This window comes from Varanus komodoensis, unplaced genomic scaffold (genome assembly GCF_004798865.1).
Source record: "Varanus komodoensis strain SLA01 unplaced genomic scaffold, ASM479886v1 scaffold1, whole genome shotgun sequence".
Classification (NCBI taxonomy): domain Eukaryota; kingdom Metazoa; phylum Chordata; class Lepidosauria; order Squamata; family Varanidae; genus Varanus; species Varanus komodoensis.
In genome coordinates, this window is record NW_025335268.1 from 7,728,760 (window position 1) to 7,746,175 (window position 17,416).

Here is a 17,416-nt window from a genome sequence, read left to right on the forward strand (position 1 = left end):
CTGCTATACAAGGATGCTCCTCCTAGTAGCCCATTTTTGTAACTGACTGAGAACCAAACCTTTCTTGAACTTAGTTCCATTATGATTCTGGGATCACCTATGCATAGATAGGCTGACCTGTCTCCTGCAGGACCACAAAGGTGCCATAACATCAGGGCCTGCAATTGCCTGGTCAGATTGTTGCTCTATGGAAGTTCTCGTTTCAGCGGCTTATGCAAGGGGAAGAGCTTTCCCTAGCATCCTCTTTGTGAGTGACCTGTAGAAGGGATACGGGTTGGCTGATGTCATGGGGTCCCTGTGTTGATTGGCAGGTGCCCTATGCTATGGGGTGCAGGACATTGAAACACTGTGAGGAGCATGTCAGCACTGTCCTATCAGTTTTTGTATTATTATGTAACTCTTAACTGAACACATAACAGGGTCACAAAACTACATGGAGAGCAACTGAAGTTTTGCAATATAAAAAGGTTAGTATGAAATTAGCTTTTATTTTCACTTCAAAATAAACATGTTTAACATTTATTCATAATAGAAACTAAGGAAGATTAAAAAAACAAAAGCAAATGCTTGTAAACAGTTCTAAACAACTCTTCTCTGCCTCTCTTATAAAAGGCTAACATCATGGGTGTTGGGTTTTTTTGGTCTGTCATTTAAAGGAATACAGTAGCCTCAAATCTAGAGTGGGTTTGACAGGAAAGAGGGATGGGGGGAGGCAAAAGAAAATTTCTCATAGTATTCAGTTTCATGTGTTGCACATGTGTGTTAAAAAGCCCTACTAAGGTGATTGACTAAACTTAGATTCAACAAAGCCCTCCAACTTTTTTGTGAATCCCAGCAGTGGGAATCAATGCTTAGGTATTTCAAAACGTTTTGCATTATTAACTCTTCAAAAAAGCATTTGTTGTTCACCAGAGAGATGTCTTATAGTTGAACTTCAGTTTCAGTAGGTATTTCAGATTTACCTGAGCAATATCATAGACAATATATCTGAAGGAAACAGCAGATTAAGGAAAATCATTTTAGAGGATATTTTATGATAGGCATTAGAAATCTGTGGATGCTTTTAAGTGTTTGCAGCACCAAATAAATAATTACTTACCTTTAACTACTATTTTCTTTTGTGTGTCCACATATATGGTCAAATTCACACACAGGCCACTGCTCCAAAGAACTTCTGATGTGTTTTCCTGCCCTTAATTTTGTGTTTCATTTGTGTTATTAATCACTTTCATGCAGTGCATGCACAAATGGTGCATGCTCAAATATACAACATTAAGCCTCTAAAAATACAAATGAAATCCATTAAAAGTCTTATTACACAGCCACTCCCCAAAGCTGGACAAAACCAATGTGTTTTACTAATATTTAGAAATTGGGGAAATGAGGCAGGCTGAGGTACCATGAGGAGGCCATTCCATAACTTTTGGTATCATAACTGAAAATGTTCCTCTCTAGCTTGATAGAAAAATGGTCATCCTAAGGAATGGAATGCAGAACAACAGCTCTCTTGGGATAGGGAAAAACCAGTAGTGGAATGGGAAAATATATTCCCTTCAATACTGGACCACAGTATTTACAAAGAATAAACTCACAGCTGTAAAAGGGTTCAGGCTAGTATTCTGTGTTCCCTATACCCAAACTACAGTGAAGATACAGGCTGAAATTCTGGAGAAAGGGTCCCAGTCAGCATAGACAATACTGAGCAAGGTGGGCCAGTTGTTTGACTGGTATAAAGCAACTTCTTATATTCCTGAAAGATGTTGCATTCCTACCCAAGCTGTAGCTTCTCAACTGTGACCAAGAGAGTCCCAGGTAGACCATGTCGCGAAGTCCATCTATGAGTACTAAGGAGTAGTTGATGGCAAGATAGTCCCCACCAACTTCAGGAAGGAGGAGACTTAATGCATCAGCATAACTGATAAACACCCCTCAAGTTGCTACCTGGCAATCTAGGAGCACAGCCAAGTCTGGCGCACACCCATCAACCAGGGCTGGACAACAAATTGTGGCCCTGTGGTAAAACTCAGTGCCCGTGGGCACCACCCTGCATATTCAGCGCCTTCCTGAGAGTAACATTCAAAATGAGAGCTACATGTGCTGTAGGTTCCCCACGGGTCTCCATGGTGGTGTATTGTGTTATGTGACGAAACCCACTGAGAACATGTTTTCCTTTTGGGCACAGGCATGAGTGTGGGGAAAGAGTACCTACCCATTAAATCTTTACAGCTGCTAGAAAAGCTATAGCTGTTCATAACAAGAGTTGCATAAAAGCTCACATACCAACATTAAAAGGTTAATATTTCTTAAAAATGACAGCCTTCAGCTGTCTGGAACCAGCCCACGTCTGGCAGACAGGCAAGCTGTGCTTTATGGTAGTGATAACAGTATAATCCACACACTTAGAAAGATGTTTTTCAAAGGATACTCATTATACAGAAGACAGGTATTGCTAACTCCAGATGGAATTCCATTGCCTAAAGGAACATCTACACCATCAAGAGTGACAGTGGCTGAGGGATCTGGTGCTGTTTTGCCCAAACCTACATAGGAGGAAAGCAAGCAAACAACATCCAACTTATCAAAGTCATACTTGCATTAAAAGTCTTAGGAAATTATCTGATTTCTATAGTAGCATCTATTATTCTGATAAATAAGAAGGGCATTGGGAAAGGAGTATATTCTTGCTCCCAGAGATTTATGACAGAATCTGAATGACTACCCAGCCAATCTAAGTCCTGTTCAGGTGCTTCAAATCTGAGGCTGTAAATACATGAGGAGCAAAAGCATATGAACTAAGCTCTCCATCCTTGTTCTTTTCATTGTACTCTACATGTGCCGGGCAACTTTTTGAAGATGAGAACCTCTACACAATTCAACATAGATTTTTCAGTGTTTCAGATCACTCCTCTTCACAAAGTCAAGGGACAGAGCTCTCTTCCCTGATGGGTTTGCTATCTTCAGCTGTGGCATGCCTGACTAGGGCTGTAATCTTAGTAGATAACCACTACATCTCTTCACATGCGTATACCGTAAATAAACCACACAAACACACAAGGTCTCCACATGCATTTGGAAAGGAATTTTTCACCTATCATGGAAGCTGCTGATCAAGCACTTTAAGCACTATTCAACATGAGTACAATGGATTATAGCAAAAATTGTTCAAAGAGACACTTGCAGTGAAAAAAATGTGCAGGTTTGCATGGAGGAAAGCCTTGCTGTTTCCAACTGGTCTTGCTCCCTAGTTAGTGCAATTAGGACTGATTTATTAAATTGCAACCATTATTTAATTAGTCCATGCAAAATTCACTTGGATTGGTTTTTAGTTATTTCCACCTCTGTCTAAAAAGGGAAGCTTTTATTTTCCTCCTCTCTTGAAATGTGTATGTTTTATCTAAGCATGGAGACAGACAGTTACAAGTAACAGCTGGTGTTTATATTTTCAAAAGCAGGGGCTCAACCATGGATTGTCTTTCATCCTAGAGACTGTCCTAGCCACAACCTGAAACCATCACAGCAGCTGGTAAAGCCTCATTTGAGTGCCTGCAGCTTCCTCCCACGTCCCACCTTAAGTCTATCTCAGTGCAGACACTCTGGCACCTTTTTCCTCTCCACTTGCCTCTTAGCCTGATCTAGATTTTTGAAGAACTCAAAAACTTGCATGCTATTCCGTGACCTTTGAGCTAGACTAATAAATATTTAATTATTAGGCTAAATACTTTGGGGAATTTGTCTAATAAAGAAGAGTGTTGAGTTATGGTATATTCTTATTTCTTTTTACTTTCAGATTAAAAAGTGATCAGATGGAGGATACCCAGCAATCATTGTAGCCTGCAGGGGATTCAAGCCTGGATTTTTCTGCATTCAATTTGCCACATCTGATGTGTTAGCTCTAATGTGTTAATAGTATTACTTTTCCATTTTTGTCATGTCTTCAGTTAAAGCTGATTTGCTCTCAACAGAAAATGACTATGTTGTGAGCTACCCAGAGAGTTTTGGGCAGTATAAAAATGAAATCCAGCAGCAGCAAGTACTGTCAAGCAGAGAGGTCATATTAAATCAGGACCATATTAAATTGAATAATTAGAGAAATCACTGAAAGGTACATAGTAAGGCATTTCTTTTTCTCACAAGGCTTAAATAACCTATTCGAAAGCTCAACCCCAGCCTTGGATACTGCAGTTTGTCTCTCTCTGACCAAGTTTTTACCTTTAACACTGTGTTTTCCTTTGGGTAGCTTGGTTATGTGGGAAGCGTTTTTCAGTTCATACCTAGCAAACAGAGAAAATGAAAATTAGAATTCCACACTTCAAAAAAATTTAAACAAAATAGGATCTCTGCAGATAATACTGACTGCACAGTTACAGTTGACAAACAGGTTTAAATGAATGAAGTTTGTTACTTTTCACAGCTTTAAAATGCAACACACTACATTTTAAAAGTGGAATTTTGTTGAAGTCAGTATGAACATTTCTAATTCTCAAATAATGCCCTGTATAGATATATATATAGAATAAAACTGCCTTAAAAATAAATCAAGTTCTAATCATGGATTAAGAAACTTAGAAATTATGGGTTTCGACTGCAAGTTTACATAAAGATTTGAAGACATGTTACTCACATGTTTCCAAGGGCAACTTCTCCCAGCAAGATTAAGCCTATTGGGTCAGTTTGAGAAGTGTGGCAATAGTTGGCACTTTTGGACACCATATCTGCAAAGTAGATACCTTTACCAAACATGTAGCCAGTCTAGAAGGGAAAAAAAATCAATTTAGCATGAAGTTTTTATTGCTGTTACGATTATTTTCATGTATAGTTCGTTTTTCTGGTACACATAAGTTTGTTAAACAGCTTTTCTCAAAAATTGCTGTGAGAAATCTAATGAGAAAATGGAACTTAAAAACTGACTGCATATCCCTGTCTAATGAAATGTAGCTGAAACTATGTATGTATGTATGTATGTATGTATGTATTTAAAACTTTTGTATGCTGTCACCACATGCCTTAGCATCTCAGGATGGCTCACAATACATACAATTAAAAACAATAAAATGATCTTTATAAATAACAAATTCAATAAAAGATTACATAAGGACAACACATGAAAACAAACTATATAACTTGTATATAAAACAAAGATAAATAGAATCCAAGGCAACACAAAATTGTGCCCAAGAGCATTCCTTGCTACAGAGGATAGATTTGCTCATTTTTGGAGATCTAATGGATCACTGCATCGGAAGTCAAGATATCCCTACCATCATAAATCAGGCAGTGACCATGCATTTAGTTGTATTTATTTTCACTGCAACCTGCAGCATGCAACTCAGCTTTCTTGATTCAGTAATCTGGGTCTTGATGAGAGGTGTGCTGTGGTCTGGCAGACAGACTGATAAAAAATGTGACTGCTTCACAGCTGGGGGTGGGATGAGGTAACCCCTGCAAGTCTATAAATATGAAAGGAACAGTCCAAGGTAGAGGAGTGGAATGTACTGCAGGATGCATCAGAAAGGAGTATCAGTTTTCCAGGAAGCAGGATTTAGGTGACAAAGAAAATACCACAGAATAGGTTTCTTTTTAGAAAAGCTCTTGTTCAAAGGATGAAAACGTATTATTCATAGGAGGGGCAGAGTGCATTCTTGATCAGGCCCTCTTGCAAATAAAAAGCAGAAAGATAAAATATTTTGTAGGTTTATGTCTGCTTGATAGTCCATGACACTTTTTGTTTTTAAGCAGTTTGTCATTTGTCTTTTATTTGCTGTTATTTTATGTTACTGCTTTTAAGTTCATTGTTTCTGTGTTTTTATTTGCTGTAAGTAACTAGGCACTCTCAGTGAAAAGTTGCAATGATAATGTTTGCAGTAACAAACATGGAGTCGGATCCAGAATGGACAGGACTGGCAAAAGCTTGTTACTGGAGCTCACTCCCCAATTTTACACAAAAGGTCAAAGGACACTGCAAAATGAGGTGGGCTGTGCCGCAGGATGGCTGAAGGGAAATTGCACCAAAGGAGGCGAGAGCACCTTTCATTAGTGGAGAAGGTGCCTCTGCCTAAGTCTAGGGGAACTTCCCCTACTCCCACAGCCCACCCTTTCCAACAAGGTCCCCCAGTCCTCTGTGCAGTATGGGGGGGGGGCTAATAAGTGGGGAAACCTACTTCCAACAGCCTCATTACAGTTAGAAAAGCAGTGCTTTACATACCACAGGAGCTTCAGGTGGAGCTATTCGAAGACCTTGTGACAAGATGCCAGCAAAGTTGGTAGCACGAGAACCATGCCAGAGCAACTGACGATTGTGTAACTCTTTGAATGGTTTGTAACGCTGACCTTCTCCTTCCCGTTCAATCTTGAAAATCTTTGGAAGGGGTCATAGGAAGAAGAGAATATGCTGTTAGTTGTTGTGTAAAAAGCCCCCAGAACCATGTATCTTAACTGTGTTGAGTAGCCATTCATATGTGCAGACGGACAGATGCGCGCACGCGCGCACACACACACAAATTCATATTTTGTAGATAAAAACTTTAAATTCAGACATTCTTTTGAGAAAGTTAGGGTTTTTAAGACTGTTTTTGGCAAGGGGAACTTGATAGATGGAAATGTCTGATGCCATATTTAATGTTTTCTCCTGCACACCTGTAGCATCAGGTCTTGGGGAGGAAGTTTAAACACCCACCTCCTATTCCTTAAGTATGAGGAAGAAGCATGGCTTGCACTAGATCCAAGATGCAGGCCAGTGTAAGATAAGATCAAATCAGAGAAGTGCTTGCATTGCTTTATTGTGAGTTCACACATATACCACCAAAATTAGCTATTCAACACTCTGCATTAAGTAACAAAGAAAATATTTTAATGTTTAATTGATTTTAGCAGGGGTTTTGGTATATTAAAGGTCGATGTTCTGGGGTTTGTTTTAGTCTATTTATTTATTGTAAGCCATCCCAAGACGTTTGTAGGGGATGGGATAGAAAAGAGAGAGAGAGAGAGAGAGAGAGAGACTGATTTAAATTCCAAACGTCTTCAGAACCTACCTCCATGACTTTCAAGTCATATGCATTGTGGGTACTAGCATGAGTGTTCTTAACATACTGCTTTATGATCTTTGCTTCTTCTGAGTCTTTGTCTACTACCTATGAAGGAAGTTAAAAGGAAAAAAAATATCTTGGAAACTTAATGAAGCAAAACAGGATGCTACAAATACTAATTTAGCAATGTTTTCATATACTCTCGGATAAGGGTATACAGGGTTTCAGCCATAGTCAGCCTGAATAAGAAAGAAACCAAAGAACAGAAAACAGAAAATTGTTGTATCTTGGAAAGACCTAGAATGGCTCTGGCCATGAGGAGGTCTCTTCACTACATTTAAGGCACAATCATCAGGATTCTGTCAAAGATGTGCAACCTAACCCTATATGATTTTTCTCAGCTGTAAAATTCCACTGTGAGTAAATGTAGATAGCACTGTTATAAAATCTTTGAGGAGAGACTTCAATCCATGCCGAAGAGAACTCTCTGAACTTTTATTTCAAAAGCAATCGTGTTTATTAAGAAAAGCCACATGGCCAGAAAAGTCCCAAAGGAAGCTTAACTGCCATAGGAAGCTAGCCTTTTTAAAACCTCTGTAAGCAAAAGATTTTTTCCACTATAGCAAGTATCAGGTTTTCTATATCTGTTTGCTGTCTCTGGGCTAGAACAGAGCATAGTTAGTATTGTTGATATTGAAATGTAGTCCCAAATGGCTGACATTTCAAGTTGTTCAATAAGATGTAGAAGCATTTAGTAGCTTCCTTTTTTAACCTTCCAAAATATTTGGTTGATTTACTCTCCTGGCAAGGCTAAATGTACTTCCTTCGGCAGCTTGTATGGGGGCACCATAATGGTATTCCCAAGGAAGGCAGAGTTTTTTCTGTAAATCTTTAATTCTGGAAGACATTACTCATTTTAGTTTAGAAAGTGATGTCTACTTTGATGTTAGGAAAATGCATACCCTTCCCCTTGTTGGCCTGGATGAAGGGACAATCATCCTTTGAAAAATCATGTTTCTTACTGTGTGATATTAATAAATATGCAACTTTTAGAACGGCTAAATTTCTTGAACTGGCCTTGCACTTATGAGATGTTGAATGTAATACATTTAATGTGAAACTGTATAATCACAGGTCTGGAAAGATATATAGAACAAAACATAAAATGAAATGAAATGACAGAAGGCAAAACTGTTAGCTTAGCATTCAGGACAAAAATGTTGAAAGCTACTTTTTGTCAGTCATGAATGAAGTGAATGGGCATAAGCTTCTGGGTGAGAATGGGGCGAGGTTCACTAGACACAACTACAGGCTGAAATTGCTACACCTGCCCGGTATCTCTATGCAGGTAACAAAATGCACTCCTCAGATCTACCCATCAAACCCTACCTGCTTAAGTTGGAAATTAAACAGGGATCAGGAAGAAGACCTTTGCATCATATATGACAGCCTTCTTTCCTACCACCTTTCTTACCTTGATATCTGTTTTGAGCTTTTCATAATTCACATCAATCGGATCTTTATCGCCATCCTGACCACCACTCCTGAGTAGGCTATAGGCAACCTCAATGTCAAGCAGATTGTCCAGCATCTCCACTTTGGACTGGATAAACAAAAAATTGTGGTTATACTTGGCAATGCACTGGCTACCACACCCATCTGACTGCTAAAAGACTCTTATTTCAACATAAATGAAGGTGAGAATAAATGCTCACCTTCCATAAAGTAATGGATTAAAGTTATTTCATTGTTTAAATTTGAATGGGTAGCCCAGACACCACCCTTGATTGGATACTTAGATATCTAGCACACCCACTTCATATGCATGCACTGAAACTGATACATTCAAACCTATGCAATCGCCATTTTTTGCTTCCTTCTTTCTCCTCAATCTTTTTTTTGGGGGGCCGGGGGGCGAGGGGGTGTTAAATTTACAAGTAAAAATAAATTGTAGGTAATATACAGATTTTATGGCCTTAGGATGTCTTCATGCAAAATATCATTTTGAACTTTACAGTTCTACCATACTTCCAAAAAGAATGCTAAATTCGCAAGAAGAGCAGCATCAGCCAGTGTTGATGAACCGGGCAATACTGGGCTTGATGGACGAGTAGTAAGACTCAGTGCAAGGCAGCTTCCTACGTTGTTCCAGATTTCGTCTATGGAGCTGGGGGCTGTGGCCATGGCTTCCTCCCTCTCCCCACTCCAGTTATCCTCATAACAATCCTGTGTGGTTCAGCGAGGGTGATATATGGAGCCTGGCCCAAAATCACCCAGTGAAGTTTAAGGCTGAGCAAGGATTTGCACCTGAACTCTCTAGTCTAATTTCAACTAATTTGATTTTAAATGTTTGCATGGTGAACTTTTAATGGTGTTTTTAATACTTTGTACTTTATACTGCATTTTTGGGTATCTTGTAAACCACACAGATTCTCAGCTACTGGGTGGTATAGACACTAAATAAATGAAAAACAACAGCTCCACCCATTGCCCTAATGTGGCTTACGATGTAATCGTTAAGTATGGATGGCTGGAGCATGCGGGGACTCGCATGGCACTTTTCTGTCTAAATGAGCATAGGATTGCACCCTTAGAAAGTAAATACTGTGTACCATTACCAGCCTTGTCTTTCTGTCCTGCAATAGGTATATTGCGACATGATTTATAAGATTTCTGTGTTTAAGTACCCATGTGTGAAAACCAAATTCAGCAGCTGGCGTTTGACGTTCCTCATCAGTACCTTAATGTAGTCTACGTTGTTTAAGAGAGGAGGTTTCTTCATCCCAAAGTCATGAGGGATAAGAGTGTAGAAGCGATTGGAGAGATCCAGTATTTGTGCATCTGCACCACCATCAGAAACTGCCTACTCAAAGAAGAAAAGCAGCAACATTTTTAAAAAGCCTTTGCAGCAACATGCTCATGCGCCTGAGTTATGTGATTTAGAAAAAACAGACCTAGCTAAGACTAGCAGTTTAAACTTTAGTAGATCAAACATTCTGAAAGGTGTCTCCAACCTGGAGCCATACTGGGTAGAGATGATAGAAGCTGCAGTCCAACACACCAGCAGGGCATCGCCCTGGAGAAAGTTGTGCTAATACTTCAAAATCATTAAGGCTGCAATCCCAGGGATACTGACTTGAGAAGAAGTCCCATAGAAATCCATGGAGTTAGTTTCAAAATGAACACATACCAGGTTGCACCATGAAAGTTGTGTTTTATTTTTTTAAAACATAAAATTTACAGTTTCTATTACAGCTCACTACAGAGCCATGGTTAAGACAAAGAAAATGCACCTGTGTTTACTTTGAAGTAATAGAATAGAAGGAGTATTCTTGAAAGGAATCAAAACCAAAAGCACCAATATTATACTGCTGTTATACAAACCTACACTGCGACCACACTTGGAATACTGTGTGGCGTTTTGGGTATTGCACCTAATAAAAGACAATGTTTAAAGTTTGTTGTAAGCCGCCCTGAGGCTTCGGCGAATGGGGCGGCATAAAAATGTTTTAATTAATAAATAAATAATAAATAAATAAATAAATAAATAAAGTTGAGAAGAGGGCAGCAAAAATGATTTAGAGGCTCAAGCCACAACCCTATTACATTATCTGGAATTGTTTATCAGAGGGAAGGGCCAAGCAAAAGGAGGCATGATAGAAGTGCACAAAATTACACCTAACAGTAAAACCCAATTGGGTCATCTTAAGAAGCTGACTGATTGGTGGGAGGCTCCGGTCAGATAAATGGAAGTAATGCTTCACATAGCTCATGGTTAAACTACGGAATTCACTTTCACAAGATGCAGCAACAGCTACCAATTTGGATACCTTTAAAGGGGGATCAGAAAAATTCATGGAAGAGAAGGCTTTCAATGGCTACTCGTCTGGATGGTTATATGACAGCTCCAATATCAGAGGCAATATGCCTATGCGTTAGTCATTGGGAAATATGCACTCGCTCTTGCACTCGTGTCCTACTTGTGAGTTTTCCACAGCTAGCTGGCTGGAGTAGATGGACCCCTCCGCTGATCAAGTAGGGCTCTTATGTTCTTATGAAATCCCACTGAGCTCAATGGAGCTTGCTTACCAGTGTGTTTGGGATTGAGTCTTAGAAGACTTTAGTGAGAAATCATGGTTTACAATCTGGAATAGTTACGAGTCTTTTAACTGGAATGTAATGAATATCCTCCACTTTATTCATTTCTAACAGAAACCTTTACTGAATTATTTTGATTATTGTTTTTGGGGCCTTTCTGAGAGCCCTAAATTAAGGCTCATGTGTACCAAAATAATTGGAATTTCATCATGTATTCTGATAAACTCCAATCCTGTGGAGCTCCTGTCAACTAGCTTGAAATCTGCATTCAAACAGTAGAATTTAGTCTTTGAAATCCCATGAAATTCTTTTCATGAGATAGACAGAGACCATTGTACTCAGAAGCAAGCCACAGTGTCACTGGACAGACCCCAATGACTAGTGGTGGTGCCTGCAAGTTCTACAGCATTCCAAATGGACCCATAAACCAGTATGGTAACCAGTAACATAGCCCTAAAAGATGAGGTGATCCAAGATCCCCAGTTATGCAGGGGCATTCTCATCTATTTTTAACTCCGTTCAACCTTTGATCAAATTTACTTCATTTATATCCCAGCTTTCTTCCAAGTATGTCAAAACAGCATGCATAATTCTTCTTTCCATTTTACAAGGGTAAACTCTTTAGAGAAACAGATCCAAAATAGCTTTAATAACTAGAATTCTTAATATACTTGCATAAGACTTCTCTCATGTTCAGAACAGGCAAGTAACAAACCAGGTATAAATCTGGGTTCAAGTTCAATTTGCATAGTGATCCACACCACCATAAGATGCAACTGGAAAGCCATCTGAGAGTGATGGTTTAATTGGAGTCCTGCAGTAAGCAGGTGGGTGGAACCCAGTGGCCTTCTTGGCCCCTTCTTCTCTATAATTCTAAACATTTGGGCATGGTGCTGCCAAACTCAACAAGAACATCAGTTTATAAAAGGTATTAAACTAGCTTAACTTTAACCGCTTTCCCTACCATGCATTAAAAGACCTTAAATACTAGAAGAACCAAATTAGAACGATTCTGCTGCCCTCTCTGTGCAGAAGTCACTCTAGCATCAAATAACACACCATTCTGATTAACATTAACAACCTGTTCCAGCAAGAAGGACTCAAATGGAATAATGCAACACTTTCATTACAGTCAAGATGTATATGCTCCTTTAATTAAATAGAGTGTTACAAAATGAAATCTAATTTATAGAGGGGGGAATGCTAAGAATGCAATCAACCCTCAGCGCAGAATGCCTTCGGAATTCTCTCTTACAAGAGCTCTTTCTTTTATGCTCACCTGCTGCACCTCATTAAGTATGGAGTATGCACTCTGGATCTGCCTCTTGCTTAGCTTCCCCAAAGGCATCTTTTGGAGGTCAATCTGACAATGAGACAAGTGGAAATAATTCAAGCAGGACTTCATTATATGTTAAAACATTTAGAAGACCAATTGCAGAAAAGGCCACTTAACTGAAGTAGCATATTACACAAAGAGAATATGGATAGGCATTGGCATGTTTGCAGAGGGAAACCACAATTGCCTATTCCAGTACAAAGATGGAGGACTATGGCTAATTGAAGACAAACAGCAAGCCTCCTCTCAGAGCACTCCTCTGAGAAAGGCAGTTCAGCCACCCGCTTCAGTTAATGCAGCTTTCCTGTGGGCAGCTGCTCCAGAGTGCTTTGCTGGCAGCCTTCTTGCTGTGGCAAATGCCATGGCATGAGAGCAGCTCTCCAGAGCACCAGCTGGGGGCAGCAGCAACCCTCAGGATGCTACTGACAGTGATTGTATTTGTACACTCAACCATGTTTTGTAAAGGGCGACTGTTAGGTAACTAGCACTGTCCGGTTTTGTTGCATTTTAATGCCAACTGATAAGATGGAGGAGGAGATGTAAGCTGCCTTGAGCCCTTTGTAGGAAAAGGCAGGATATAAAAAAATCGAAAAAAAAATCTTGCTTGCTTCCCCATGGACAACACTCCTCCAGGCCTTCCTGCCCTCCACCATCCCCAGGAAGTAGATATGCTAATTTGACCATAACACTTCACTTCTCATGCAGTAGACACTCCACTTCAGAATGAATTTGTTATCATTACAGGGATTATTCACAGTGCATCTGTTACTGATATCAATGCATCCTGGCATGACAGGAGCCAACTGATAAGAACCTTTATCCAGATTCAACCTTACCTTATTTGATTTTGCCTGTGACAAATTTCTTTAGTCTGCTTAATGTCCTCTGAGGGCATAATATTCCAGGAGGATTTTACTTCCACAGTAGGGAGTTGCTTGTTTAAGGAGTCTAAAAATCCAGTTCCTTGTAAATCCTCTCAAACCAGAGAAAAGTTGTGTGGAGGCCATCTGTGTGTGTGTGTGTGGGGGGGGGATTTTTAGCTGTTCAATTCAAGATGTAAATCAGTTTTACTGAATGCTACACTGACTGTAGTAAGCTACAAAAACTGGATTAGTATCAATAAACATCCTCCCTTCCTTAGACACAAGAAAGCCCAAAGGTTTTGCACAATAAAATTGGTCAATGTCAAATTTACTGCCACAGAAACCAGCCAAAGCTTTACTAGATCTAAGCAAATTTAGAACAGGAATAGGCAGAAGGCAGTTTTGAACTACTGGGAGATGACAAGCTAGTCTGTAGTAGATTGGTAAGGACCTCTCACCAGTAGTTATAAAGTGAGAGAAAGTGAATGGGTCTTAATTGTTCATTCAAGACCCAAAACTATTGTGCAGTATGTCAAGGCGGAACAATCTGGCTCAGAAAATTCATCTTGCTGCCACTAGTTTACCATGAAATGCATAGCTAAGTTTTGAGGGTTAACATCCCTGCTGATCAGAAAGTGCTAGTACTGCATTCCCGCAAACCTGGCCCCACTGCAGCTAATGCCCAATGGTTTAACAAATAGCTACAAAATGACTACAAGCTCCCCCCACCCACATTATAGTGTTGAAATGAACAAAGCTTGAATAAACCTGAACAGATTTTTGTGTAGAAGGACTATAAGTTCTATTTAGTTTTGATCACTGCCCTCAGAATGCTTTAATTCAAAGTGCAGTTATTTTGTACCTGGTTCTAGTTGATGGGCTTTAGATTTCTAGTTACAAAAATTTAGATCCCAGAAGCCTAAAGTCTATCTGTCCCTGGTTTAAACCACATACAGTTCACATGTGCAGCTACCTTTCTTCTGCCAATGGAAAATCACCATGAATTATCAGGCTGCCAGGCTGCAATTATAAGCAGGCATTGCTGCCACTGCCTTACGGTTAACAAAATGACAACATGAATGGGATGATTAGCAACCTCAAATTCCACCATGGCCTTCTTCATGCTTTCCACATCAAAGATCATCTTAATGAGATCCTGGACTGGCTTGGGAAGTTTGGATTTGATGCCTGCACTCACTGTCAGTTTCTTCACTGCCTCTTCATCCTAACATGAGGAAAAGCATGTATGTGAGAACAACATAGGTGCAAAGATTAGGCAACAAAAATGCATTTTAATTGAACTGTCCTGGCTAGAGAGAAAGAGAGAGAACCCATGCAGTTCACAACAGAGCTTACAGATCTTAGACTTTCCTCCAGCATTTAAATTAAAATCTGGTTTTATTCTTCTGGGATCATCCATTTTACTGTTATATGTTTCAAACTTGTTCTCTATGTGTTCACTGCCCAGCATGCCCTACAGGCTATGGGGCAGTACAGAGATGATGGTGATTATTTTACCATGTTATTTTAGGTTCACCAGCTTGGAAGAGTTAAGGCTTAATGTTATTTTCTTTAAAGAAACAAACTGATTTCCACCAGCATCTAAATTCATTTCCCCACATGTAGGGATCCAATGCTTAGAAAAGTGTCAGATCTCTTTTTGCAGGACTAGTTGCTTTTCACACATGTTCTGAACATCTGACCAAACACCGTACATCAGGATGCAGAACCTCCAGCCCGTATGTGAGTCCCAGTGTCTGTCCCTACCCCTTTCTGGTTGCTACCTGCAATATGGGGTGGTGGTAACAGTGGGGATGAAGGGCAGTCAGACTTGGTAAAGTATTTTTAGTGGGGGCACCATCTGCCCTAGATAAAACTATTTGCACAGCCCTTCCAAAAAAGAAACAACAACATTTTGTACCCTTGCTATATATCTATTGAGACATGTAAAAAATCAAGAACTAAATTGTCAGCATTATTCAAAGGTGATTCTGGCATGCACATATTAACTGTTATATATCACCATCTCAAGCAGCTCCAGTACACACCCTCCAACCATCTGCTGCTAAGCTGGTGTTCAAGAGTGTCAAAGCAGAACAATCCTGATAGCAGAGTATTACTGCTTCAATAACAGAGCTTAAATTTTGCAGGCCAGTCTTGCAAGTTTCCCTGATATCCATCTTAACTAGGCACACAGTTGAAGACCATCTGAGGAGAGCAGCTGTGGCAGAAGAGGGAACAGTGACTTAGCTGCATGTGAATCCTGGCTATACATGTTTACTAGCAACTAAGCCCTATTGAGTTTTACTCACTTCAGAGTCAATAAATATGCACAGGATTGAGCTGTAGTGGAACCTATATCTGCTGTTTGGTATCCTCCTAAACAACCCAAAATTTTTTTCTTTGCATGAACTGGGCAAATGGCTTCTTCTTTTTGAAAAGGACCATCAAGTTACCTGACCATAATCTATTTCCAGAGGATAGAATTTTTTGGGATATTTGGTGAAATTTTTGGAATGCCATGAGTTGCCTGTTTTCTCCTCATACAAATTCAAGAAATGTTCAATGGCTTCTTCTTTAGATGGCATTTGCTCCAGCTTGTTGCTTCCGATTACTGTCCCCACACGACCCCAAGAGCGGAAAACCCAGTATCTAAAAGCAAAAGGGAGACATACAGAGTTTGGATTAATCTGGCCAGGCTGTCCCAGGGGCAACAGGCTTACACAAAGTACTGAGCTGACTCCCGTAGCCCACATGTGCCACCCACTTCAAGCAGCTGAACAGCAGCCATCTGCCCAGTGCTCCCTTTACACAGTTTGATTAGGACAAAGTGGAATACAGACATTCAGAAAAAAGCTGAATGGAAGTCCCTCAAGCATTCGTAGATTTAGGCACAGTACCAAGAAAGGTACACCTGCCCAACCCTAAGATCTTTGTCTGAAGTCCTTTTTCAGGACCCCACTTTCAAGGAGATCAAAAGAGTGGCTACCCAGAGAAGGGTCTTTTCTGTGGTAGCACCCCGGCTTCTTCAGAACCTGCTCCCCAGGGAAGTGCTCTTGGCACTGATGCTTATTTCATTACAGCAGCAGACCAAAACCTTTTAATTTTCCTTACATTTAAGAATTAATGTTTTAATGATGGTTTTATCATAGATTTATATTTTATTTATGTGTGCTGCCTATTTATCGCCATCCTGAGACCCTTGGTATTGGACAGGATATAAATGTTAGAAAGAAAGAAAGAGAGAGAGAGAGAGAGAGAGAGAGAGACAGAGACAGAGAGACAGACCGACCAACCGACCGACCCAGAGACCCTGCTTGAGGGTTCAGAAAATAAGTACTGAAATCCATTGAAGTTGGAGTGATACGCTTTCCTAGGGAGCCAGGGCCAGCTCAAGACATTTTGCTGCCTTAGATAAGATACAGAGGCCAACTGCACGGGCAGCTGGAGATCTGCCCCCGCACCTGAATGCAGCATGCTAGAAGGGGCAGGCCATGGGACACAAAGCAGCTCTGGCTGCTTCCAGCCTCCCTCCAGCAGCTGCAGCACTTTGCCTATCCACAGAGCCAGCCCTTCAGGGAGGGTCTGTCTCGATCAGCTCAGCTGCTGGCCACATTTCTGCCCCAGGCTCCCATGTAGCTGCTGCACAGCACTTCTTCAATGAGTCCAAGTTTCTAACTTTCCAGCGAGAGAGCCTTTTCCTGCCAGAGGAAATTGGGAGACATGTTTCATTCTTCCTGGTCTCAGGTTCTCCTTCTTACCTTGTATCTGCAGAAGTCTCTCCATTCTGGATGTTCTGTCTCTTCCCATATTGCAAAGGGAGACACCCAGCAAAGTGACCCACAGAGATACCAGGAACAGCCTCCTTCAAGAGCAGACCATTTGGCTGCAGCTCTGCTTTGGGAATGATCCAATGCCACTCACAAAGGCTGATTTAAAGCATGCAAAGGAAGAGCCCTAACTCATGCAGGCCCACAACAGTCAGCCTCCTCTGGGTTTGCTGCTTTGGGAGCACAGGAGCCTTTATTCAACACATTTCCCGAGGAATGCAAACAGTTCTCCCCTGGCTCCATGTTTGGAAACTGCTGCCTCACTTA

At 40.4% G+C, this 17,416-nt stretch overlaps 1 protein-coding gene across 1 annotated transcript in view; it reads right to left on the reverse strand.

Annotated features, from left to right (window-relative positions):
• Positions 1-468: 468 nt before the first annotated feature.
• Positions 469-17,416, reverse strand: part of PARP1 (poly(ADP-ribose) polymerase 1) — a 47,760-nt gene continuing 30,812 nt past the window's right edge. Inside the window, exons 13-23 of the mRNA XM_044436141.1 lie at positions 15,776-15,971; positions 14,416-14,544; positions 12,400-12,483; positions 9,763-9,885; positions 8,497-8,625; positions 7,029-7,127; positions 6,203-6,355; positions 4,622-4,749; positions 4,210-4,271; positions 2,426-2,540; positions 469-987 (exon numbers count right to left, since the gene is read on the reverse strand). Of these exons, the coding sequence (XP_044292076.1) occupies positions 906-987; positions 2,426-2,540; positions 4,210-4,271; positions 4,622-4,749; positions 6,203-6,355; positions 7,029-7,127; positions 8,497-8,625; positions 9,763-9,885; positions 12,400-12,483; positions 14,416-14,544; positions 15,776-15,971 (1,300 nt within the window). The 3' untranslated portion in view covers positions 469-905. The remainder of the gene's footprint in view (positions 988-2,425; positions 2,541-4,209; positions 4,272-4,621; positions 4,750-6,202; positions 6,356-7,028; positions 7,128-8,496; positions 8,626-9,762; positions 9,886-12,399; positions 12,484-14,415; positions 14,545-15,775; positions 15,972-17,416) is intronic.